At 48.8% G+C, this 26,139-nt stretch overlaps 1 protein-coding gene across 5 annotated transcripts in view; it reads right to left on the bottom strand.

Annotated features, from left to right (window-relative positions):
* LOC143808872 (T-cell differentiation antigen CD6-like) overlaps positions 1 to 26,139 on the bottom strand; it is a 467,903-nt gene that overhangs the window by 280,441 nt on the left and 161,323 nt on the right. For all 5 annotated transcript variants that reach the window (XM_077292011.1, XM_077292012.1, XM_077292013.1 and 2 more), the window contains one exon: positions 18,404 to 18,463. In XM_077292011.1, the coding sequence (XP_077148126.1) occupies positions 18,404 to 18,463 (60 nt within the window). The remainder of the gene's footprint in view (positions 1 to 18,403; positions 18,464 to 26,139) is intronic.

Raw genomic sequence — 26,139 nt, 5'->3', positions numbered from 1 at the left:
AGAAGCATGTGGAGGGACACATAAAACACGCGCTACTGAACGCCGTCAGTAGCAAGGTCCACCTCACCACCGATGCGTGGACCAGTCAACATGGACAGGGGCGATACCTTTCCCTCACTGCCCATTGGGTTAATGTCGTTGAGCCGGGTACAGACCGTGCGAGTGGCGCAGGACGTGTCCTGCCCACTCCAAGGATTGCAGGAATCCATTCTGTACGCATTGACTCCTCCTCTTACACCAGTTCCTCAGAATCATCGCTGCAGGAGCCGTCACAGTCCACCTCCACATGGACCCGTGATGAACGTGTACCTGTTACGACCGACATGAGCACAGCCGTGGCCAAACGTCAACAGGCCGTCTTGAAATTAATTTTCTTGGGGAATCGTAGCCACACAGCGCAGGAGCTCTGGAATGCCATCAAGCAGGAGAGCGATGTGTGGTTTGTGCCAGCGAATCTCCAGCCAGGCATGGTAGTGTGTGATAATGGCCGAAATCTGGTGGCAGCTCTGGGCCTCGGCAACCTCACTCACATCCCATGTCTGGCACATGTGCTCAATTTGGTCGTGCAGAGCTTTTTGAGGGACTATCCGGATCTTGATGCACTGCTGCACAAGGTCCGCCTAGAGTGTGCTCACTTGCGGCGTTCCAGCACGGCAAAAGCGCGCATTGCGGCTCTGCAGCGCCGACACCGCCTGCCGGAACATCGCATCATATGTGACCTACCTACCAGGTGGAATTCCACGTTACATATGTTGGAGCGGTTGTGTGAGCAGCAGCAAGCTGTAATGGAGTACCAGCTGCTTCAGGCGCAAAAAAGTCGCAGTCAGCGCCGTACAGACTTCACAACCACAGAGTGGGCCACTATGAATGACGTCTGCCAGGTTTTGCGTCCCTTTGATTATTCCACGCGGATGGCGAGTGCAGATGATGCACTAGTCAGCATGACTGTCCCCCTTATCTGCCTGCTTGAAAAATCACTGCAAGCGCTAAGGGATGATGTTGTGGAAGAGGTGGAGGATGAGGATTCACCATTTCCATCATCTTCTGGACAGTCAGCGCCACGTGGTTCCTCACAAACGCGTAGGCAGGGGACCGTTTGTGAGGAGGATGAGGAGGAGTCAATGGAGGAGGAAGACATCCGTCCAGAGGAGGGAGTTACACAATTGTCCAGTACTCAGTGTGTACAGCGAGGGTGGGGTGATGACGAGCGGGCAGAGATCACGCCTCCAGCAGGGGACAGCGTTTCTTGGGCAGTTGGCAGTCTGCAGCACATGGTGGATTACATGCTGCAGTGCCTGAGAAACGACCGCCGCATCGCCCACATTCTCAACATGTCTGATTATTGGGTGTTCACCCTCCTCGATCCTCGCTACCGGGACAACGTAGAAAGCCTCATCACACCGTTGAACCGGGAGCGAAAAATGCGGGAGTACCAAGACACACTGGTCAATTCCATCATCTTCTCCATTCCAACTGAGAGAAGTGCTGCTAGTGCATTCCAAAGCAGCTCAGTGCGTCCAGGCCGTGGTGGAGGCTCTGCACAAAGAGGGAGCAGAAGCAGTGCCTCTGCCCAAGGCAAGACCAGTATGGCCGAACTGTGGCACAGTTTTCTGTGCCCGCCACAAAAGTCTACACCATCACAGACGGCTCCAGTCAGCAGGAGGCAACGGTTCCGTCAGATGGTGACAGACTACATGTCTTGCCCTCTTGCTGTACTCCCAGACGGCTCTTCCCCTTTCAAGTTTTGGGTCTCAAAGCTGGATACATGGCCAGAGCTAAGCCAGTATGCATTGGAGGTGCTGTCTTGCCCTGCGGCCAGTGTATTATCGGAACGTGTCTTTAGTGCTGCAGGTGGTGTACTAACTGACCGTCGCATGCGACTATCCTCCGATAACGTTGACCGGCTTACTTTCCTGAAAATGAACAAGGCCTGGATCTCGCCGGAATTTGCCACTCCTCCTCCTGATTGAATAATTAGGTCACTGTATACGTTATCCAGGTCTCCTGTTGTGTTCATCTTTCTACCACCTGAACTTAAATTCCTGGGCTCCAACACCGCCAGTTGAGGCTCAGACGTGCCGTCTGCACAGTCAAAACATACGACCCAGTGTTATTGGGTTTCAGTAACGTCAGCTGATCCCCAGCTGTGTAGCCGGCAATGTGTCATGCGACCGCCACGCTGACACAACAACTGAAATGTAAGGGAATCTGTCCCCCCCCCCCCAAGGCGTTTGTTACTGAAAGAGCCACCTTGTGCAGCAGTAATGCTGCCCAAGGAAAAGGTAGCTATTTTTGTTTAGCTCCTTGCACACGCAGAACTTAACACTTATAAAATGTGTCCACTGATACCGTAAAACCGTCCCGGAGGTGGGACTTTCCTTCGTAATGTGACGCAGCCCAGCCGTCATTCCTACCCCCCCGGCGCCGCGCACCGGCTCCTCAGCGTTGTTTTATTCCGTCCAGGAGCCTGCGCTGTTATGTTATCCCGTGGCCAGGCACACTTAGCGCTGCCCGTCTTCTGGCATCATTTGGTGTCTGGATGGCTGCGCCTGTGCGGCCGCGCTGGCAGAGAGCCCGCCTCGCAGTGTCTTCTGATTTAATCCCACTGGGGGCCTGGGATCCATGGACATGCGCAGTGCATATCTGAACCTCCACCTCTCACTCATTTCCCTATGGCTTCTTCAGACTGTTCGGTGTCAGCTGGTCCCTAACAGCATGCCACGGCCGTGACACCGCACAGTCTGAAGAAGCCATAGGGAGATGAGTGAGAGGTGGAGGTTCAGATATGCACTGCGCATGTCCATGGATCCCAGGCCCCCAGTGGGATTAAATCAGAAGACACTGCGAGGCGGGCTCTCTGCCAGCGCGGCCGCACAGGCGCAGCCATCCAGACACCAAATGATGCCAGAAGACGGGCAGCGCTAAGTGTGCCTGGCCACGGGATAACATAACAGCGCAGGCTCCTGGACGGAATAAAACAACGCTGAGGAGCCGGTGCGCGGCGCCGGGGGGGTAGGAATGACGGCTGGGCTGCGTCACATTACGAAGGAAAGTCCCACCTCCGGGACGGTTTTACGGTTGCAGGGGACACATTTTATAAGTGTTTAGTTCTGTGTTTGCAAGGAGCATGATGAAAAGAGCCACCTTTTCCTTTTGCATCTTTTGTGCTGCACAAGCTGGCTCTTTCAGCTACAAACGCCTTGGGGGGGGGTTAAAGGTTCCCTTTCGACTTTCTCAGGCTTCGGCCTACATTGTGTTCCTCTGCTTTTCCACCTGTCCCTGGGCTCCAACACCGCTAGTTGTTGCCTGGTAGTGCTGTACGCACAGTCCCAACAGTCGCTCCTCTGTTATTGGGGTTCAGTAACGTCAGCTGTTCCCCTGCTGTGTGTGTGGCAATCCCTCCTACCTCCTCCAACCTCCTCCTCCTCCACCTGTCCCTGGGCTCCAACACCGCCAGTTGCCGTCCAGAGGTGCTGTACGCACAGTCAACAGTCGCTCCTCTGTTATTGGGGTTCAGTAACGTCAGCTGTTCCCCTGCTGTGTGTGTGGCAATCCCTCCTACCTCCTCCAACCTCCTCCTCCTCCACCTGTCCCTGGGCTCCAACACCGCCAGTTGCCGTCCAGAAGTGCTGTACGCACAGTCAACAGTCGCTCCTCTGTTATTGGGGTTCAGTAACGTCAGCTGTTCCCCTGCTGTGTGTGTGGCAATCCCTCCTACCTCCTCCAACCTCCTCCTCCTCCACCTGTCCCTGGGCTCCAACACCGCCAGTTGCCGTCCAGAAGTGCTGTACGCACAGTCAACAGTCCCTCCTCTGTTATTGGGGTTCAGTAACGTCAGCTGTTCCCCTGCTGTGTGTGTGGCAATCCCTCCTACCTCCTCCTACCTCCTCCTCCTCCACCTGTCCCTGGGCTCCAACACCGCCAGTTGCCGTCCAGAAGTGCTGTACGCACAGTCAACAGTCCCTCCTCTGTTATTGGGGTTCAGTAACGTCAGCTGTTCCCCTGCTGTGTGTGTGGCAATCCCTCCTACCTCCTCCTACCTCCTCCAACCTCCTCCTCCTCCACCTGTCCCTGGGCTCCAACACCGCCAGTTGCCGTCCAGAAGTGCTGTACGCACAGTCAACAGTCGCTCCTCTGTTATTGGGGTTCAGTAACGTCAGCTGTTCCCCTGCTGTGTGTGTGGCAATCCCTCCTACCTCCTCCAACCTCCTCCTCCTCCACCTGTCCCTGGGCTCCAACACCGCCAGTTGCCGTCCAGAAGTGCTGTACGCACAGTCAACAGTCGCTCCTCTGTTATTGGGGTTCAGTAACGTCAGCTGTTCCCCTGCTGTGTGTGTGGCAATCCCTCCTACCTCCTCCAACCTCCTCCTCCTCCACCTGTCCCTGGGCTCCAACACCGCCAGTTGCCGTCCAGAAGTGCTGTACGCACAGTCAACAGTCCCTCCTCTGTTATTGGGGTTCAGTAACGTCAGCTGTTCCCCTGCTGTGTGTGTGGCAATCCCTCCTACCTCCTCCTACCTCCTCCTCCTCCACCTGTCCCTGGGCTCCAACACCGCCAGTTGCCGTCCAGAAGTGCTGTACGCACAGTCAACAGTCCCTCCTCTGTTATTGGGGTTCAGTAACGTCAGCTGTTCCCCTGCTGTGTGTGTGGCAATCCCTCCTACCTCCTCCTACCTCCTCCAACCTCCTCCTCCTCCACCTGTCCCTGGGCTCCAACACCGCCAGTTGCCGTCCAGAAGTGCTGTACGCACAGTCAACAGTCGCTCCTCTGTTATTGGGGTTCAGTAACGTCAGCTGTTCCCCTGCTGTGTGTGTGGCAATCCCTCCTACCTCCTCCTACCTCCTCCAACCTCCTCCTCCTCCACCTGTCCCTGGGCTCCAACACCGCCAGTTGCCGTCCAGAAGTGCTGTACGCACAGTCAACAGTCCCTCCTCTGTTATTGGGGTTCAGTAACGTCAGCTGTTCCCCTGCTGTGTGTGTGGCAATCCCTCCTACCTCCTCCTACCTCCTCCTCCTCCACCTGTCCCTGGGCTCCAACACCGCCAGTTGCCGTCCAGAAGTGCTGTACGCACAGTCAACAGTCCCTCCTCTGTTATTGGGGTTCAGTAACGTCAGCTGTTCCCCTGCTGTGTATACGGCAACGTGTACTGCGACCGCCACGCAGGCACAACAAGTTAAATGTAAGGGAACCTGACCCCCCCCCCCCCCAGGCGTTTGTTACTGAAGGAGCCACCTTGTGCAGCAGTAATGATGCAAAGGGAAAAAGTGCCTCTTTTCGTGATGCTCCTTGCACATGCTGAACCAAACACTTATGAAATGTGTCCCCACACAGCGTTACACCGTCCGGTAGGTGGAACTTTCCTTTGTCGTGTGACGCAGCACAGCCATCATTTTTACCCCCTTGGCGCCGTGCGCCCCCTCCTCAGCGTTGTTTGAATCTGTCCCGGAGCCTGCGCTGTTAGGTTAGCCCTTGGCCATGCACACATGTTGCGCTGCCCGTCTTCTGACCTCATTTGGTGTCAGGCTGGCTGCGCCTGTGCGGGTGCGCTGGCCGAGATCCCGCCTCGCAGTGTCGTCTAATGTAATCCCACCGTGGGCCTGTGATCCGTGCCCGTGCGCAGTGCATATCCTCTCCTCTCACTCCCCTCCCTATGGCTTCTTCAGACTGTGCGATGTCAGCTGGTCCCTAATAGCATGCCACGGCCGTGACACCGCACAGTCTGAAAAAGCCGTAGGGAGGGGAGTGAGAGGAGAGGATATGCACTGCGCACGGGCACGGATCACAGGCCCGCGGTGGGATTACATGAGACGACACTGCGAGGCGGGATCTCGGCCAGCGCACCCGCACAGGCGCAGCCAGCCTGACACCAAATGAGGTCAGAAGACGGGCAGCGCAACATGTGTGCATGGCCATGGGCTAACCTAACAGCGCAGGCTCCGGGACAGATTCAAACAACGCTGAGGAGGGGGCGAACGGCGACAAGGGGGTAAAAATGATGGCTGTGCTGCGTCACACGACAAAGGAAAGTTCCACCTACCGGACGGTTTAACGCTGTGTGGGGACACATTTCATAAATGTTAGGTTCCGCATGTACAAGGACCATAATTAAAAGAGCTAAGTTTACCTTTTCCAGCATTAGTGCTGTACACAATGGCTCTTTCAGCTACAAACGCCTGGGGGGGGGGGGGGTTAAAGGTTTCCTTTCAACTTGCTCGAGTGCAGGCTTCGGCCTACACTCCGCTCCCCCTGCTCCTCCTGCTGACCCTGGGCTCTAACACCGCCAGTTTTTGCCCAGATGTGCTAGCTGCACAGAGAAAAACACCAGCCAATGTGTCAGTGGGGTCCAGCACCGCCAGCTGTTCCCCTGCTGTGTAGCCGGCAACGTGTCCTGCGACCGCCACGCAGACACAAGAACTGAAATTGAAGGGAACCTGTCCCCCCTCCCCCAGGTGTTTCTATGTTTTACAGCTACCTTGAACAGCAGTAATGCTGCATGTGTTCAAGGTGGCTCAGAAACTTATTCTCCTTGCCCATGTTGAAGTGAACACGTCTAAAATGTGTCCTCTGTGACCATTAAAACGTCCCTCAGGTGTGATTTGACTTTGTATTGACACACGCAACAAGCTCCTTGGTAACGCTGCCCGTCTTCTGGCATCATTGTTTGGCTGGCTGCGCTTCTGCGGCCGCCCTGACCCACACAACAGCCCTCGTTGTCTTATTTAATGGGACTGCGAGGGTGTGATTGATGGGCAGGATCAGTGCATCAGTTCGCCTGTCCCTCCTCTCCTTCCGCCTTCTTCGGACTGTGCGGCTTCATGGCCGTGGCATGCGATAAGGGATCAGATGACGCCGCACAGTCTGAAGCGGGTGTAAGGACCCGAGTGTGAGAGGCGAACATATGTGCTGCGCCAGGCCCTGAATCCCAGCCCCGCAGTGTTTTAACAATGTTAAGACACTGCGGGGCTGGGATTCATGGTCATCGCGAACCGCACCGGCCGACATTACATGATGCCAGAAGATGGGCAGCGCTAACGGCGCTAGGCCAGGGGATAACACGACAGCGCAGACTCCTGTACAGCAAATAACAACGCTCGGGAGGCTGCACCCAGCACCAAGGTGGGATTCTTGACACCTGTGCTGCGTCTCATTACAAAGGGAACTCTCGCCTCCATTACACAGTTTGACTGTATAAAGGGCTAAATGTTATACGTGTTCCATTCAGCGTGTGCAAGGAGAAAAATTACAAGAGCAACCTTTGACTTGCGCAGCACTGCTGCTGCATAAGCTGTGGCTCTTCTACTTTGTAACCCCTGAGGGGGGGTTAAAGGTGACTTTTGAAATCGGTTCAATTAGGCTTCGGCCTACACTCTGCTCCACCTGCAGAGCCCGGGCTCCAACAACGCTAGTTGCTGTCCGGAAGTGCTGGCTGCACAGAGCCAAACACCTCGCCAATGTGTCAGTGGGGTCCAGCACCGCCAGCTGTTCCCCTGCTGTGTAGCCGGCAACGTGTCCTGCAAAAGCCACGCAGACACAACACACCCAAAGCTGCCGCCTGTGCAGGCTTCGGCCTACACTCCCCTCCCCCTGCTCCTCCTCCTCCTGCTCCTCCTCCTGCTGTCCCTGGGCTCTAACACACCGCCAGTTTTTGCCCAGATGTGCTAGCTGCACAGAGAAAAACACCAGCCAATGTGTCAGTGGGGTCCAGCACCGCCAGCTGTTCCCCTGCTGTGCAGCCGGCAACGTGTCCTGCAAAAGCCACGCAGACACAAGAACTGAAATTGAAGGGAACCTGTCCCCCCTCCCCCAGGCGTTTTTACGTTATCCAGCCACCTTGTACAGCGGTAATGCTGCATGTGTGCAAGGTGGCTCAGAAACGTATTCTCCTCGCACATGTGGAACTGAAAACACGTCTGCAATGTGTCCTCTGTGTGACCATTTAACCGTCCCGGTGGTGTGACTTTCCTTTGTAATGACACGCTGCAACCCCCTTGGTAGCGCTGCCCGTCTTCTGGCATCATTGTTTGGCTGCCTGCGCCTCTGCGGCCGCCCTGACCCACACAACGCCCCTCGGTGTCTTATTTATTGGGACTGCGAGGGTGTGATTGATGGGCAGGATCAGTGCATCAGTTCGCCTGTCCCTCCTCTCCTTCCGCCTTCTTCGGACTGTGCGGCTTCATGGCCGTGGCATGCGATAAGGGATCAGATGACGCCGCACAGTCTGAAGCGGGTGTAAGGACCCGAGTGTGAGAGGCGAACATATGTGCTGCGCCAGGCCCTGAATCCCAGCCCCGCAGTGTTTTAACAATGTTAAGACACTGCGGGGCTGGGATTCATGGTCATCGCGAACCGCACCGGCCGACATTACATGATGCCAGAAGATGGGCAGCGCTAACGGCGCTAGGCCAGGGGATAACACGACAGCGCAGACTCCTGTACAGCAAATAACAACGCTCGGGAGGCTGCACCCAGCACCAAGGTGGGATTCTTGACACCTGTGCTGCGTCTCATTACAAAGGGAACTCTCGCCTCCATTACACAGTTTGACTGTATAAAGGGCTAAATGTTATACGTGTTCCATTCAGCGTGTGCAAGGAGAAAAATTACAAGAGCAACCTTTGACTTGCGCAGCACTGCTGCTGCATAAGCTGTGGCTCTTCTACTTTGTAACCCCTGAGGGGGGGTTAAAGGTGACTTTTGAAATCGGTTCAATTAGGCTTCGGCCTACACTCTGCTCCACCTGCAGAGCCCGGGCTCCAACAACGCTAGTTGCTGTCCGGAAGTGCTGGCTGCACAGAGCCAAACACCTCGCCAATGTGTCAGTGGGGTCCAGCACCGCCAGCTGTTCCCCTGCTGTGTAGCCGGCAACGTGTCCTGCAAAAGCCACGCAGACACAACACACCCAAAGCTGCCGCCTGTGCAGGCTTCGGCCTACACTCCCCTCCCCCTGCTCCTCCTCCTCCTGCTCCTCCTCCTGCTGTCCCTGGGCTCTAACACACCGCCAGTTTTTGCCCAGATGTGCTAGCTGCACAGAGAAAAACACCAGCCAATGTGTCAGTGGGGTCCAGCACCGCCAGCTGTTCCCCTGCTGTGCAGCCGGCAACGTGTCCTGCAAAAGCCACGCAGACACAAGAACTGAAATTGAAGGGAACCTGTCCCCCCTCCCCCAGGCGTTTTTACGTTATCCAGCCACCTTGTACAGCGGTAATGCTGCATGTGTGCAAGGTGGCTCAGAAACGTATTCTCCTCGCACATGTGGAACTGAAAACACGTCTGCAATGTGTCCTCTGTGTGACCATTTAACCGTCCCGGTGGTGTGACTTTCCTTTGTAATGACACGCTGCAACCCCCTTGGTAGCGCTGCCCGTCTTCTGGCATCATTGTTTGGCTGCCTGCGCCTCTGCGGCCGCCCTGACCCACACAACGCCCCTCGGTGTCTTATTTATTGGGACTGCGAGGGTGTGATTGATGGGCAGGATCAGTGCATCAGTTCGCCTGTCCCTCCTCTCCTTCCGCCTTCTTCGGACTGTGCGGCTTCATGGCCGTGGCATGCGATAAGGGATCAGCTGACGCCACATAGTCTGAAGCAGGTGTAAGAACCCAAGCGAGAGGCGAACATATGTACTGCGCCAGGCCATGAATCCCAGCCCCGCAGTGTTTAAACTATGTCAATACACTGCGGGGCTGTGATTCATGGGCATCGCGAACCGCACCGGCCAACATTAAATGAGGTCAGAAGATGGGCAGCGCTAACAGCGCTAGGCCAGGGGATAACACGACAGCGCAGACTCCTGTACAGCAAATAACAACGCTCAGGAGGCTGCACCCAGCACCAAGGTGGGATTCTTGACATCTGTGCTGCGTCTCATTACAAAGGGAACTCGCGCCTCCAACACAGTTTGACTGTATAAAGGGCTAAATGTTATACGTGTTTCATTCAGCGTGTGCAAGGAGCGAAATTAAAAGAGCAACCTTTGACTTGTGCAGCACTACTGCTGCATAAGCTGTGGCTCTTCTACTTTCTAACCCCTGAGGGGGGGTTAAAGGTTACCTTTGAAATTGGTTCAAGTAGGCTTCGGCCTACACTCTGCTCCCCCTGCAGAGCCCGGGCTACAACACCGCTCGTTGCTGTCCGGAAGTGCTGGCTGCACAGAGCCAAACACCTCGCCAATGTGTCAGTGGGGTCCAGCACCGCCAGCTGTTCCCCTGCTGTGCAGCCGGCAACGTGTCCTGCAAAAGCCACGCAGACACTTGCTCTTGTACCTTCTGCTCCACATCCTGGTTCCAGTACCGTCAGCTGGTTCCGGGCAGAGCCTTTGGCTTAGGTGCCTCCCTCTGGGTATCCGAGTTCCACCAACGTCAGGTGGTCCTTGGTAGTGCTTTCAGGCACGGGTACCTCCTGCTTAGTAACCGGGTTCCAGTAACGTCAGCTGGTCCTCGGTAGTTCCATTGGCTCTTGGACCTTCGGCTACCCATCCGGGTTCCAGCACCGTCAGCTGGTTCTCGGCAGTGTCTTTTGCTCTTGTACCTTCTGCTCCCCATCCTGGTTCCAGTACCGTCAGCTGGTTCCGGGCAGAGCCTTTGGCTTAGGTGCCTCCCTCTGGGTATCCGAGTTCCACCAACGTCAGGTGGTCCTTGGTAGTGCTTTCAGGCACGGGTACCTCCTGCTTAGTAACCGGGTTCCAGTAACGTCAGCTGGTCCTCGGTAGTTCCATTGGCTCTTGGACCTTCGGGTAGCCATCCGAGTTCCAGTTCCATCAGCTGGTTCTCGGCATTTTCTCAGCCTTCTTGTACCTTCTGCTACATTTCCAAGTTCAAGAGACTAAACACGATGACCCGGAAGAACACCCCTAAGATGACGACGACACCAGAGACGACAACCACCGTGATGACGACGACCCTGGAGACGATGACCCTGAAGACCACCCCGATGACGACGACCCCGGAGACCACCCCGATGACGACGACCCCGGAGACGACGACCCTGGAGACGACGACGACCTGGAAGACCGAGAAGCAGAAGAACAAGAGGCTGCAGAACAAAGAGCAGAAGGACATTAAGCATAACACAAAATATCAGAGCAAAAAAATATTATGTAAATTATAAGCAGAAGAAGACTAAGCAGTGTATGGGGGTGAGTCCGTTCCTCCTCGTGGTGCCCCTGGATAAAGCCTGATGCTGCAGGCCAAACTGAACGCGGACAAATGTAACTGGTTTGTGACAGGCAGAACGGAAGGTGTAATCTTCAAACTTTTATAGATAACAACTACGGGAATGCCTGTCACAAATAAGAATATGATGAAGAAGTTGAATATGATGAAGATAATAGTAAAATAAAAAGAATATGAACAATGTAACCCAAAAAATAATAGGTAGAAGATGAAGAAGAAGATGAATAAGGTGAAGAAGTTGATGTCAAAGAAGCTGATGATGAGGATAATTAAGAAGAAAGCGTGGGAGAAGTAAAAAAGAAGGTGAAGGGCGTGGAAGTAGTGAAACATCAATATCTGACATAAAAAAAAAAAAAAATAACATAGTCAAATTCTTTCTAACGCCGAACTTCATAAAAAAAAATTAAAAATCCTGCTATTCTATTACATTGGGCTAAACCTCTGTCCCTTTAATATCTCCGCCACGTCCCCCAATACATCCTACATTATTCTTAGTTGTTTTCCTTCATGTAGAATGAACCTACAAGTTTATAAAGGGTTTATTTTAATTCCGATATTTTCGTCCCATTGACTTGCATTGGGATCGGGTATCGGTATCGGATTGGATCCGATATTTTGACGGTATCGGCCGATACTTTCCGATACCGATACTTTCCGATATCGGAAAGTATCGCTCAACACTAGTAGACACTGCTACTAAGCCCAAAAAAGATTTACTGGGTTAGATGCAGTAAAAATGTAGATACACAGGCGTGCAGACACTGCTCCTAGGCCAAAAACTATTTACTGGGTTAGATGGAGTAAAAATTTAGATACACAGGCATGCAGACACTGCTCCTAGGCCCAAAACTATTTACTGGGTTAGACGCAGTAAAAATTTAGATACACAGGCGGTGTAGCTAGCTTCACAGGCGGGCTACTCTGTTGATGTGCAGACACTCCTACTAAGCCCAAAAAGATTTACTGGGTTAGATGCAATAAAAATTTAGATACACAGGAGTGCAGACACTGCTCCTAGGCCCAAAACTATTTACTGGGTTAGATGCAGTATAAATTTAGATACACAGGAGGTGTAGTTAGCTTCACAGGCGGGGTACTCCGCAGACGTGCAGACACTGCTACTAAGCCCAAAAAAGATTTACTGGGTTAGATGCAATAAAAATTTAGATACACAGGAGTGCAGACACTGCTCCTAGGCCCAAAACTATTTACTGGGTTAGATGCAGTAAAAATTTAGATACACAGGAGGTGTAGTTAGCTTCACAGGCGGGGTACTCCGCAGACGTGCAGACACTGCTACTAAGCCCAAAAAAGATTTACTGGGTTAGATGCAGTAAAAATGTAGATACACAGGCGGTGTAGTTAGCTTCACAGGCGGGCTACTCCGCTGACCTGCAGACACTGCTCCTAGGCCCAAAACTATTTACTGGGTTAGACGCAGTAAAAATTTAGATACACAGGCGGTGTAGCTAGCTTCACAGGCGGGCTACTCCGCTGACGTGTAGACACTGCTACTAAGCCCAAAAAAGATTTACTGGGTTAGATGCAGTAAAAATGTAGATACACAGGCGTGCAGACACTGCTCCTAGGCCAAAAACTATTTACTGGGTTAGATGGAGTAAAAATTTAGATACACAGGCATGCAGACACTGCTCCTAGGCCCAAAACTATTTACTGGGTTAGACGCAGTAAAAATTTAGATACACAGGCGGTGTAGCTAGCTTCACAGGCGGGCTACTCTGTTGATGTGCAGACACTCCTACTAAGCCCAAAAAGATTTACTGGGTTAGATGCAGTAAAAATTTAGATACACAGGAGTGCAGACACTGCTCCTAGGCCCAAAACTATTTACTGGGTTAGATGCAGTATAAATTTAGATACACAGGAGGTGTAGCTAGCTTCACAGGCGGGGTACTCAGATGACTATCAGACAATGCTACTAGCCCAAAAGGATTGGCTGAGCTAGATTACACCAAATGCTGTGACTAACACTTGCACAGCACTGGCACAGACCTGCCTGGCAAAAAGTGCTAGGAACTGCTGTAACCTACCCTGAAAAGGGCTGATATTACAACTAGTCCCGACTCCCTAAACCTATCTCTCTGAAAATTTGCTCCCAAAAAAGACTCTTAGTCTGTATAGCGCCCACAGCAGCAGCGGTGCCGTCTAACACTAAGCTGCAGCAGTGAGGAAATGGTGGCGACGGGGCAAATGGCTGGTTCTTATAGGGCAAGGACATGTGACATACACAGCCAATGACACATGCCCTTGCTTGTGTGCATCACATGCACAATGCTGTGTGTGTGTGTGTGTGTGCGCTGCTGATAGGCTGAGAGACTGCACCGCCTGCACCGCCCTACTGTAAATGCAGAAAAGAAAAAAAAAAAAAAAAAGATTGGCATTATTTCAGCACAGATCTTCTCCCACCATCTCATCCATTTTGTCTACACCTCCTTTTGTTTTTTTGTAATGCAGGATGATTTCTGGTTTTAATTTTCTGTCATTGCTGTCAATTCTGCAATTGTGATGCATGGTACTGAGTAAAATCACTGATTTCTCCTTCTTCGCTTTGTAAGATACCAAAGTCGCTTTGTTATTGAATCCAAAGACACTCTCATAAAGTGCTCGCTGACGATTGTGTTTCAGTGCTTCTGGAATTTCTCGTCGGTTTGGCTTGATAGTACCAACAAGTGTAATAGTTTTTTGAAGCAGAAAATTGCCTAGTTCAACATTGGTGAAATAATTGTCCATGGTAATGTTTCTAACTGAATTGAATATTGGTACAGCAAGAGTTTTGACAACTTCAGACCCCAGATCCTTCTGTACTGGTGTACCAACCTCTTTGCCACAGTAGATGACGCCATTTATGCCATAATAATTTGCAGAATCACACATCCAGAAGATTTTGATTCCGTACTTGGCTGGCTTGCTGGGCATGTATTGTATGAACTTGCAGCGTCCTCTGAACGGTACAAGTTGCTCATCTACAGTAACATTAGTACTAGGATTGTAAAGTTTGGTGCAATTTTTGATACATATGTTCCAGATATAACTGATAGGGGCTAATTTGTCTGTTTCAAACCTCAATGCACGTGTTCGCTTATCATCAAATCGAATGTGTCTTCTAATTTCCTCATATCTGTCCACTGACATTGTCGCCTTATCGTGTGGATCAGAAAGTGGGTCCAGAAATAATTCTCGTATTGGAACATCATACGATTTTTGACTCCCTGCCAGCAGTAAAAGTCCAATATATGCATAAAGTTCCTCTTTTGAGATATTTTTCCAGGACTTATTTTTTGCAGAAGCGATACGTCTTCCTTCTAGGTTTGAACATAAAAGGACCTCTTCTGCAATATTGTCAGAAAAAAAAGTACAGAATACGTCTTTAGGGGAAAAATAACTGGGACTTCCCACAGCTCCTTGAGCCTGTCTCACAATATTATGGATTGCAGTACGTCCGACTAATGTAGGATTACTGTCCCAAAAAACATTCGTTTTGGATGTTCTGCTTATCACTTCTTGAGGATCCACTAGATTCACTTCTTCATCATCAGAAGAAGAATCACTTGAGGATGTTTGATTCTCTGGTGGCAGGTACTCGTCATCGGACAAAGATAGTTCACTTTCATCATCACTTTGAAACACAATTGCTTCAATCTCTTGGTCACTCAGAGGCTTGGAGGAAGACTGTGCCATTGCTGACTAGATGTTAGCAAACTAAAAGAAAAAACAATGAACATAATCAGGGTTGTCCACTCTTTGCTTGTGTGTGACACACTGCAAAGGCCCAGTCACACTTAGCGATGCTAAAGCGATCCCGACAACGATACGACCTGTCAGGGATCGTTGCTGCGTCGCTATGTGGTCGCTGGTGAGATGTCAAACAGTGAGATCTTCCCAACGACGCAGCAGCGATGCGGCGACCTGTAGCGATCTGTACAACGATGTCACATGGCAGCTATTATGACGATTCAGACCTCGATGAGGGACGTCCTGTGAGACATTGTAGTCAATGAGGTCGTTGGTAAGGTGTCAAACACAGCGATGTGTGCTACCCAGCGGGACCTCAACGATCAAGAAAAGGTCCAGGCCATTCCGACACGACCAGCGATCTCACAGCAGAGGCCTGGTCGCTGCTATGTGTCAAACATAGTGAGATCGCTACTGAGGTCGTTGTTGCGTCACAAAACTTGTGACTCAGCAGCGATCTCGCTAGCGACCTTGCTTAGTGTGATGGGGGCTTAAGTGTAAAGTGCCCCCTCCCTCCTCTCACCCTCAGCAGCTCTTACCTTTTATACTTTCTTTTAGGTGGTGTACAATTCTCTGGATATCTGTAGCTCAATAGCTTCTTAGAATCAGAGAAACTGAATCAACATCTTACCTCAGGTCCTTCACAATTAGCTCACAGTGTATACTGTCCTCATTACTCTCTACACAGCTCATTACTGTGTTCAGAAGGACCCAAGATGATGTCATGGCCTTATCTGTCCCTCCAAACATCACATGACATCCTCACATGTTATTATACACACCCTGGCCCCTCCACCAGCATTACTGAGTACAAATAAAGTAACTTGAGACACAAACACTACTAAGAACATGATAAAAAATACATGGGGGCCTAAAAGGCCCCCAATCCTTACAGATGTGGTTTTCACCAAAAAAGCATTGTTAAACCGAAATGCCAACGAAAAAAATTATATGAACAACTGGATATTACCAACAACGACATACTTGAGGATTACCTGGAGTTTCAAAATTCTAACTTAAGTAATTTTGCAGATAATAGCAAAAAAGTAAGCATGGGGGCCCCAATACGTATGCTAAGAGGTGATGTCAGTCTCACTCACCTGTGTGACCAGTAGAAGCGCTACTGCAGCGCGATAACGCTGTCGTCCATTCCACTCCTGCTCCCATCCTCCAAACGCCCATGTTTTAAAGTATTCAAATAAAGAAGTTTTTATAACCGGTGAGTGCCATCCATTTCTTTCAATTATTGTATCCATTGTGGCGGAAATGTGCATACGTAAAGTTTGGGAAAAAAAATTACTGTGTACAAGAACGCCGCGCCTCGGCAAACCCCCTCCCCTCATCAAACACATGCAAAAACGCTCATGATACACCATCATTATCGTTGCAAAAGTGATGAAAATAAGTATGTGCCAGCGCAAATAATTTTCCGCAGTTTTACTAAACGTTATCGATTTTTACCGATTTTATAAAATTTTGCTCGTGTTTCCGATCACGAATCCGAATGTGCCATATTTGTGCCGAATTAATGTTTGCCAATTGTTTTCCGAGCAAATTCGCTCATCACTAGTCACAATGACCCTGGAGGTCCCTTTCAACTTTAACATTCTATGGTACTATGATTCTATTGTGGCTTTATTTTTCCCTTGTATGTGGTATTATTCGATCACTGTGTAGTGGTAATATGTGGTCTGGTCATGGTGTGGAGGTATTTGTTCCTTGTATGTGTCAATATTTGGCCATTTTGTGGTGTTAATATGTGGCCTGGCCATGTATGTGGTATTATTCAGTCACTATGTGGTGGAAATATGTGGTATGGTCATGGTATGGCGGTATTCATCCTATGTATATGGTCTTATCACTATGTGGTGGTAATATGTGATCTGGTTACTGTGGAGATATTTGTTCCTTGTATGTGGCATTATTCGATCACTATATGGTGGTAATATGTGGTCTGGCAATGGTGTGATGGTATTTACCCTTTGTTTGTGGTATTATTCAGTCACTATGAAGTGGTAATATGTGGTCTGGTCATGGTGTGGTGGTATTTCTCCCTTGTATGTGGTATTATTAAGTTACTATGTGGCAGTAATATGTGGTTTGGTCATGGTGTGGCAGTATTTCTCCCTTGCATGTGGTATTATTGGTGTTTGCAAAACTGACTTTTTCAATAACAGGATGGTGGTTACACAGACACCTTATGTTGGTGATGCTATGTGGTGGTTATACTCAGGCACTATGTGGTGGTATTTGATTTATTGATTTATTATTGGTGCATTAGTTAAAGTACAGGGACTTGTTCAGTAACAATATGGTGATATGTGTTATTTGGTATTACTTACAAAATGATTATTGCTGAGTTTTTTATGAGATTGATATATTTTGAACATGTCTTCGTAAAATCTAAAATGCTACAGGGACCCATACATCTGACCGGCATGACGGTCCAAATTCTGCATCAGCGCCCATTAAACTCTAGTTACACCACTGCTACCACCCACTGATACCATGGAGACTTACACCCATTGACACCATGGAGAATATGGATCCTTCCACCTACCAATTCAATGGAGACTATGGAACCTTCCACCAACAGATAGCATGGAGAATATCGAGAACTCCACCCACTGATATCATAGAGAATATTGAACTTACCACCCACTGATATCATGGAGACTATGGAACTTACCACCCACTGATATCATGGAGACTATGGAACTTACCACCTACCAATTCCATGGAGACTATGGAACCTTCCACCAACAGTTAGCATGGAGAATATCGAGCACTCCACCCACTGATATCATGGAGAATATGGAACTTACCACCCACTGATATCATGGAGACTATGGAACTTACCACCCACTGATATCATGGAGACTATGGAACTTACCACCTACCAATTCCATGGAGACTATGGAACCTTCCACCAACAGATAGCATGGAGAATATCGAGAACTCCACCCACTGATATCATGGAGAATATGGAACTTACCACCCACTGATATCATGGAGACTATGGAACTTACCACCCACTGATATCATGGAGACTATGGAACTTACCACCTACCAATTCCATGGAGACTATGGAACCTTCCACCAACAGTTAGCATGGAGAATATCGAGCACTCCACCCACTGATATCATGGAGAATATGGAACTTACCACCCACTGATATCATGGAGACTATGGAACTTGCCACCTACCAATTCCATGGAGACTATGGATCCTTCCACCAACAGATAGCATGGAGAATATCGAGCACTCCACCCACTGATATCATGGAGAATATGGAACTTACCACCCACTGATATCATGGAAACTATGGAACTTACCACCCATCGATACCATGGAGACCAGGGACTCTTCTACCCCAGATACCATGGAGAATATGGAGCACTCCACCCACTGGTTCCATGGAGACTATGGAGCCTTCCATGATCTGTGCAATAAGAGGATAAGAGTAATATTTTTGTCACCTGGATCTTTGCTCTGGAGTCGAGGACTTGGGCTAAATGTGGAAATCTGCAGTGAAAAATCTACAAAAAAAGTCAAATTAAAAAAATTACTACAGTATGTAAGATGCATCCTAAACCAGAGTCACCTCTAACATACCAGACCCAATGTATTAAAATATACTGTATAACATATAGGGTCCCAGAGTATATATACTGGACCAGGGGTGAAAATACCGCCTGTGCAGCTGTCTGTGTCCGCCCCTGTACTGTACCCAACACATTATATGCCTGATCCACCTTATTATACTCCTATTATTAACTTTATTTCTACCTCTTTTTCGATCATTTTATTTGCCTCCTCCTAGCCTCTCCTATATGTACCAATCATCTTACTTGCTTCTCCTTTATCCACTATCTTCTATGCACATTTTTCCCTTTTTGAGCATGGCACCTTCCCTGAAAGCTTGCTTCAATTCGTGGGGATGTCCATCATCACCTGATGCGTGTGATCGCCTGACCATGTGATCGTCTGACCGTGTGATCATCTGACCGTGTGTTCGTCTGACCGTGTGGTCGTCTGACCGTGTGGTCATCTGTGTGATCGTCTGACAGTGTGACCGTCTGACCATGTGATCATGTGACCATGTGTTTGTCTCACCGTGTGTTCGTCTGACCGTGTGATCATCTGACCATGTGTTCGTCTGACCGTGTGGTCGTCTGACCGTCTGACCGTGTGATCGTCTGACCGTGTGATCGTCTGACCGTGTGGTCGTCTGTGTGATCGTCTGACAGTGTGACCGTCTGACCATGTGATCATCTGACCATGTGTTCGTCTGACCGTGTGATCATCTGACCATGTGTTCGTCTGACCGTGTGGTCGTCTGACCGTGTGATCGTCTGACCGTGTGGTCGTCTGTGTGATCGTCTGACAGTGTGACCGTCTGACCATGTGATCATCTGACCATGTGTTCGTCTCACCATGTGTTCGTCTGACCGTGTGATCATCTGATAAAGACAAAACACACGGCACTCAAGGATCCTGTGTGGTGCCCAAGTCAGGTTTCCAGCCCGTCAATCCAATAATAATAAGTCACTTGGCACTCAAATGGTTTCTTTCAGATGAAAAAAGTGAACATCCCATTTATTTGTGCATCCAGTTCAAAGATTATTTAAACGTTTTCGGTCAAATCACAAGACCTTCATCAGAAATATCTTTAACAAAACTGGAAGCATAGGACAATGAGGTATATGAGCCTAGGCAACCCGGGATGGAAAGCGCACCTGGAGCGTCTCAGATCCTTAAAGGGAGAAGGAGGGCGTGTATCCGCCGCTGCATATGGCACTCATAGACGTCCGGTCCGTCACGCTGTGTGGAGTGATCCCGGGGGCTGCCCCATCTGACCATGTGTTCGTCTGACCGTATGGTCGTCTGACCGTGTGACCGTCTGACCGTGTGATCGTCTGACCGTGTGATCATCTGGCCATGTGATCATCTGACCATGTGTTCGTCTGACCGTGTGATCATCTGACCATGTGTTCGTCTGACCGTGTGTTCGTCTGACCGTATGATCTTCTGACCGTGTGGTCGTCTGACCGTGTGGTCGTCTGTGTGATCGTCTGACAGTGTGACTGTCTGACCATGTGATCATCTGACCATGTGTTCGTCTCACCATGTGTTCGTCTGACCGTGTGATCATCTGACCATGTGTTCGTCTGACCGTGTGGTCGTCTGACCGTCTGATCGTCTGACCGTCTGACCGTGTGGTCGTCTGTGTGATCGTCTGACAGTGTGACCGTCTGACAGTGTTATCATCTGACCATGTGATCATCTGACCATGTGTTCGTCTAACCGTGTGATCATCTGACCATGTGTTCGTCTGACCGTGTGGTCGTCTGACCGTGTGATCGTCTGACCGTGTGACCGTCTGACCGTGTGACCGTCTGACCGTGTAATCGTCTGACCGTGTGATCGTCTGACCGTGTGATCGTCTGACCGTGTGATCGTCTGACCTTGTGCGTTTCATGTGCTCTGATACGGCATACAACTGCTGCTAGTTAATTATTCAATTTGCTTTGACCTATCTGTACATCTTTAATACTATTTAAGATACCTCATGCCCTCCACCTCTGGCCCACAGATGAAGTAGGGTCGAAATGCATGTCGGGGTCTGTAGGGGAGACGATGTGATCACATATTCTAATTTTGCATCTTTAACTCTTTACCATTGATATCGTTTTGTGCATTACATTGCTCCATATCTCTATAGATCTGTCAGAATTACATAGTAATAATCTTTGTGGATATACATGTCTGCATGTCCATGCCTGTTGTCATCATTCCTTGGCAGAATTCTGCCTCCTGGTGGCCGCCCTTTGTATTGTCTTCTGAATATCATTATTGTGTGTCTCTCGTTGCTTTCAAAGCTTCTTAATTTTAATTATTAACTTTTCATTTTTATTTTTACTGTGTAGTTGTGTCCGGCCATAAAACATTTATTGTTTATACACATTTTTTTGATTTCTGATTATTATGGAGTAACACTTATATGATATTTTATAATACACCAGACCTGACAAATTATAAATTGGATCCAACATACTGCGGAGCCTGGCACATTTTTACACTGCGGAGCCCCAAACGCTATTATGCTATGGAGTCAGGCACGTTATTACACTGTGGAGCCCGGCACATTTTTACACTGCGGAGCCCCAAACGCTATTATGCTATGGAGTCAGGCACGTTATTACACTGTGGAGCCCGGCATGCTATTATTATGTGGAGCCCGGTACGTTATTACGCTGTGGAGCCTGGCACGTCATTACACTGTGGAGCCCGGCATGCTATTATTATGTGGAGCCCGGCACGCTATTACACTGTGGAGCCAGGTACGTTATTACACAGTGTAGTCTGGCACGTTGTTACACTGTGGAGTCAGGCACGTTATTACACCATGGAGCCAGGTACGTTATCAAACTGTGGAGCCAGATATGTTATTACACTGTGGAGCCTGGCACGTTATTACACCATGGAGCAAGGCACGTTATTACACTGTGGAGCCAGATACGTTATTACACTGTGGAGCCAGACACGTTATTACACTGTGGAGCCAGGTACGTTATTACACTGTGGAGCCAGATACGTTATTACACTGTGGAGCCAGATAGGTTATTACACCGTGGAGCCTGGCAGGTTATTACACTGTGGAGCCAGATACGTTATTACACCATGGAGCCTGGCATGTTATTACACTGTGGAGCCAGATATGTTATTACACTGTGGAGTCAAGCATGTTATTACACCATGGAGCCAGGTACGTTATTACACTGTGGAGCCAGATAGGTTATTACACCGTGGAGCCTGGCAGGTTATTACACTGTGGAGCCAGATACGTTATTACACCATGGAGCCTGGCATGTTATTACACTGTGGAGCCAGATATGTTATTACACTGTGGAGTCAAGCATGTTATTACACCATGGAGCCAGGCACGTTATTACACTGTAGAGCCAGGTACGTTATTAAACTGTGGAGCCCAGCACGTTATTACACTGTGGAGCCAGATGTTATTACACTGTGGAGCCAGACGTTATTACACTGTAGAACCAGACGTTCTTACACTGTGGATCCAGATACGATATTACACCGTGGATCCAGATATGTTATTACACCATGGAGCCAGATATGTTATTACACCATGGAGCCAGATACGTTATTACACCATGGAGCCAGATATGTTATTACACCATGGAGCCAGATATGTTATTACACCATGGAGCCAGATACGTTATTACACCGTGGAGCCAGATATGTTATTACACCATGGAGCCTGGCATGTTATTACACTGTGGAGCCAAATATGTTATTATACTGTGGAGCCTGGCACATTATTACACTGTGGAGCCCAGCACGTTATTACACTGTGGAGCCAAATATGTTATTACACTGTGGAGCCTGGCACGTTATTACACTGTGGAGCCAGATACATTATTACACTAAGGAGCCAGATAGGTTATTACACCATGGAGCCAGGCACGTTATTACACTGTGGAGCCCAGCACGTTATTACACTGTGGAGCCAGATACGTTATTACACTGTGGAGCCAGGCAAGTTATTACACCATGGAGCAAGGCACGTTATTACACTGTGGAGCCAGATATGTTATTACACTGTGGAGCCTGGCAGGTTATTACACTGTGGAGCCAGGCACGTTATTACACTGTGGAGCCAGGCACGTTATTACACTGTAGAGCCAGGTACGTTATTAAACTGTGGAGCCCAGCACGTTATTACACTGTAGAGCCAGGTACGTTATTACACTGTGGAGCCAGATGTTATTACACTGTGGAGCCAGATACGTTATTACACTGTAGAGCCAGACGTTCTTACACTAAGGAGGCAGATACGTTATTACACCGTGGATCCAGATACGTTATTACACCGTGGATCCAGATACGTTGTTACACCGTGGATCCAGATATGTTATTACACCGTGGATCCAGGCACGTTATTACACCATGGAGCCAGGCACGTTATTACACCATGGAACCAGGCATGTTATTACACTGTGGAGCCAGACATTATTAAACTGTGGAGCCAGATACGTTATTACACCAAGGAGCCAGATACATTATTACACCATGGAGCCAGGCACGTTATTACACCATGGAGCCAGGCACGTTATTACACCATGGAGCCAGGCACGTTATTACACCATGGAGCCAGGCACGTTATTACACCATGGAGCCAGGCACTTTATTACACCATGGAGCCTGGCAGGTTATTACACCGTGAAGCCAGACTGTTGTGAATTTGGTTTCTGGGCTCCCCCGGTGGTTTCTGGTGGTACTGCACTTGTGTGCTTCATCTCCTCTGTTCACCTGTTTCCATCAGGATGTGGGAGTTTTCTATTTAGCCTTGCTCCTCAGTCATTTCTATGCCGGCCAACAATGTTACCAGAAGCCTTTCTGTTGCATGTTCCTGCTCCTAGACTACTATCAGCTAAGTTGGACTTGTAGTCCTAAGTTTGTTTTGCATTTTTGTTCCAGTTCTCTGTTATTGAATATTTCTGAGGCTGGAAGCTCTTGTGAGCTGAAATTGCCACTCTGGTGTCATGAGTTGATATTAGAGTCTTAAAGTAATTTCAGGATGGTATTTTGAAAGGGTTTTCAGCTGACCGTGCAGTTCCCTTTTCTGTCTTCCTACTATCTAGTAAGCGGACCTCAATTTGCTAAACCTATCTTCATACTTCGTATGTTAATTTCCTCTCAAATCACCGCCAATATATGTGGGGGCTACTGTCTGCCTTTTGGGGAAAATTTCTCTAGAGGTAAGCCAGGTCTGTATTTTCCTCTGCTAGGGTCAGTCAGTCCTCCGGCTGGCGCTGGGCGTCTAGGGATAAAACGTAGGCACGCTACCCGGCCACTGTTAGTTGTGCGGTAGGTTTAGCTCACGGTCAGCTCGAGTTCCCATCTTCCAAGAGCTAGTCCTTTTGCATGCTTTACTACGTTCTCTTGCCATTGAGAATCATGACAGTTTGGCCGGCCAAGGGTTAAAATAATTGGCAGAAGAAAGGAGAGAAAAGAAGTCTGCAGAGAATTTTTTTTTTTTTCCTGAGTTTGCTCATTAGTTGATTCATTAGCATCTCTGCTTACTGCAGCCTTCGTCTCTCTCTCCTTCTCATCCTTGAATGGTTCTGATTTCACCTGATTAAAATGGATCCTCAGAGTTTAGCTACAGGTTTGAATAATCTCGCTATGAAGGTTCAAAGCTTACAGGATTTCGTTATTCATGCTCCTACATCTGAACCTAGAATTCCTTTACCTGAATTTTTCTCTGGGGATAGATCTCGCTTCCAGAATTTCAAACATAATTGTAAATTATTTTTGTCTCTGAGATCTCGCTCCGCTGGAGATCCTGCACAGCAGGTCAGGATTGTAATTTCCTTGCTCCGGGGCGACCCTCAGGATTGGGCATTTGCTTTGGCACCAGGGGATCCTGCGTTGCTCAATGTGGATGCGTTTTTCCTGGCTTTGGGGTTGCTTTATGAGGAACCTCATTTAGAGATTCAGGCTGAAAAAGCCTTAATGGCCCTGTCTCAAGGGCAAGATGAGGCTGAAATATACTGCCAAAAATTTCGTAAGTGGTCTGTGCTTACTCAGTGGAATGAGTGCGCCCTGGCAGCGAAATTCAGAGAGGGTCTCTCTGATGCCATTAAAGATGTTATGGTGGGGTTCCCTGTGCCTACAGGTCTGAATGAGTCCATGACAATGGCTATTCAGATTGATCGGCGTTTGCGGGAGCGCAAACCTGTGCACCATTTGGCGGTGTCTACTGAGAAGGCGCCAGAGATTATGCAATGTGATAGAATTCTGTCCAGAAGCGAACGACAGAATTTTAGGCGAAAGAATGGGTTATGCTTCTATTGTGGTGATTCAACTCATGTTATATCAGCATGCTCTAAACGTACTAAGAAGGTTGATAAGTCTGTTTCAATTGGCACTTTACAGTCTAAGTTTATTCTATCTGTGACCCTGATTTGCTCTTTATCGTCTATTACCGCGGACGCCTATGTCGACTCTGGCGCCGCTTTGAGTCTTATGGATTGGTCCTTTGCCAAACGCTGTGGGTTTGATTTAGAGCCTCTGGAAGTTCCTATACCTCTGAAGGGTATTGACTCCACGCCATTGGCTAGTAATAAACCACAATACTGGACACAAGTAACTATGCGTATTAATCCGGATCACCAGGAGATTATTCGCTTCCTTGTGTTGTATAATCTACATGATGTGTTGGTGCTTGGATTGCCATGGCTGCAATCTCATAACCCAGTCCTCGACTGGAAAGCAATGTCTGTGTTAAGCTGGGGATGTCAGGGGACTCATGGGGACGTACCTTTGGTTTCCATTTCGTCATCTATTCCCTCTGAGATCCCGGAATTTTTATCTGATTATCGTGACGTTTTTGAGGAGCCTAAACTTGGTTCACTACCTCCGCACAGAGATTGCGATTGTACTATAGATCTGATTCCGGGCAGTAAGTTTCCAAAGGGTCGTTTATTTAATCTATCTGTGCCTGAACATGCTGCTATGCGGGAATATATTAAGGAGTCCTTGGAAAAGGGACATATTCGTCCTTCGTCATCTCCCTTAGGAGCCGGTTTTTTCTTTGTATCTAAAAAAGATGGCTCTTTGAGGCCGTGTATTGATTATCGGCTTTTGAATAAAATCACGGTTAAATATCAGTATCCTTTGCCACTGCTTACTGATTTGTTTGCTCGAATAAAGAGGGCCAAGTGGTTCTCTAAGATTGATCTTCGTGGGGCGTATAATTTGGTGCGAATTAAGCAGGGGGATGAGTGGAAAACCGCATTTAATACGCCTGAGGGCCATTTTGAGTATTTAGTAATGCCTTTTGGTCTTTCAAATGCCCCTTCAGTCTTTCAGTCCTTTATGCATGACATTTTCCGTGATTATTTGGATAAATTTTTGATTGTGTATCTTGATGATATTTTGATTTTTTCGGATGACTGGGACTCTCATGTCCAACAGGTCAGGAGGGTTTTTCAGGTTTTGCGCTCTAATTCCTTGTGTGTAAAGGGTTCTAAGTGCGTTTTTGGGGTTCAAAAGATTTCGTTTTTGGGGTACATTTTTTCCCCCTCTTCCATTGAGATGGACCCTGTCAAGGTTCAGGCTATTTGTGATTGGACGCAACCCTCTTCTCTTAAGAGCCTTCAGAAGTTTTTGGGCTTTGCTAATT

This window comes from Ranitomeya variabilis, chromosome 2 (genome assembly GCF_051348905.1).
Source record: "Ranitomeya variabilis isolate aRanVar5 chromosome 2, aRanVar5.hap1, whole genome shotgun sequence".
NCBI classification, from domain to species: domain Eukaryota; kingdom Metazoa; phylum Chordata; class Amphibia; order Anura; family Dendrobatidae; genus Ranitomeya; species Ranitomeya variabilis.
This window is presented reverse-complemented; position numbering and strand designations above follow the sequence as displayed.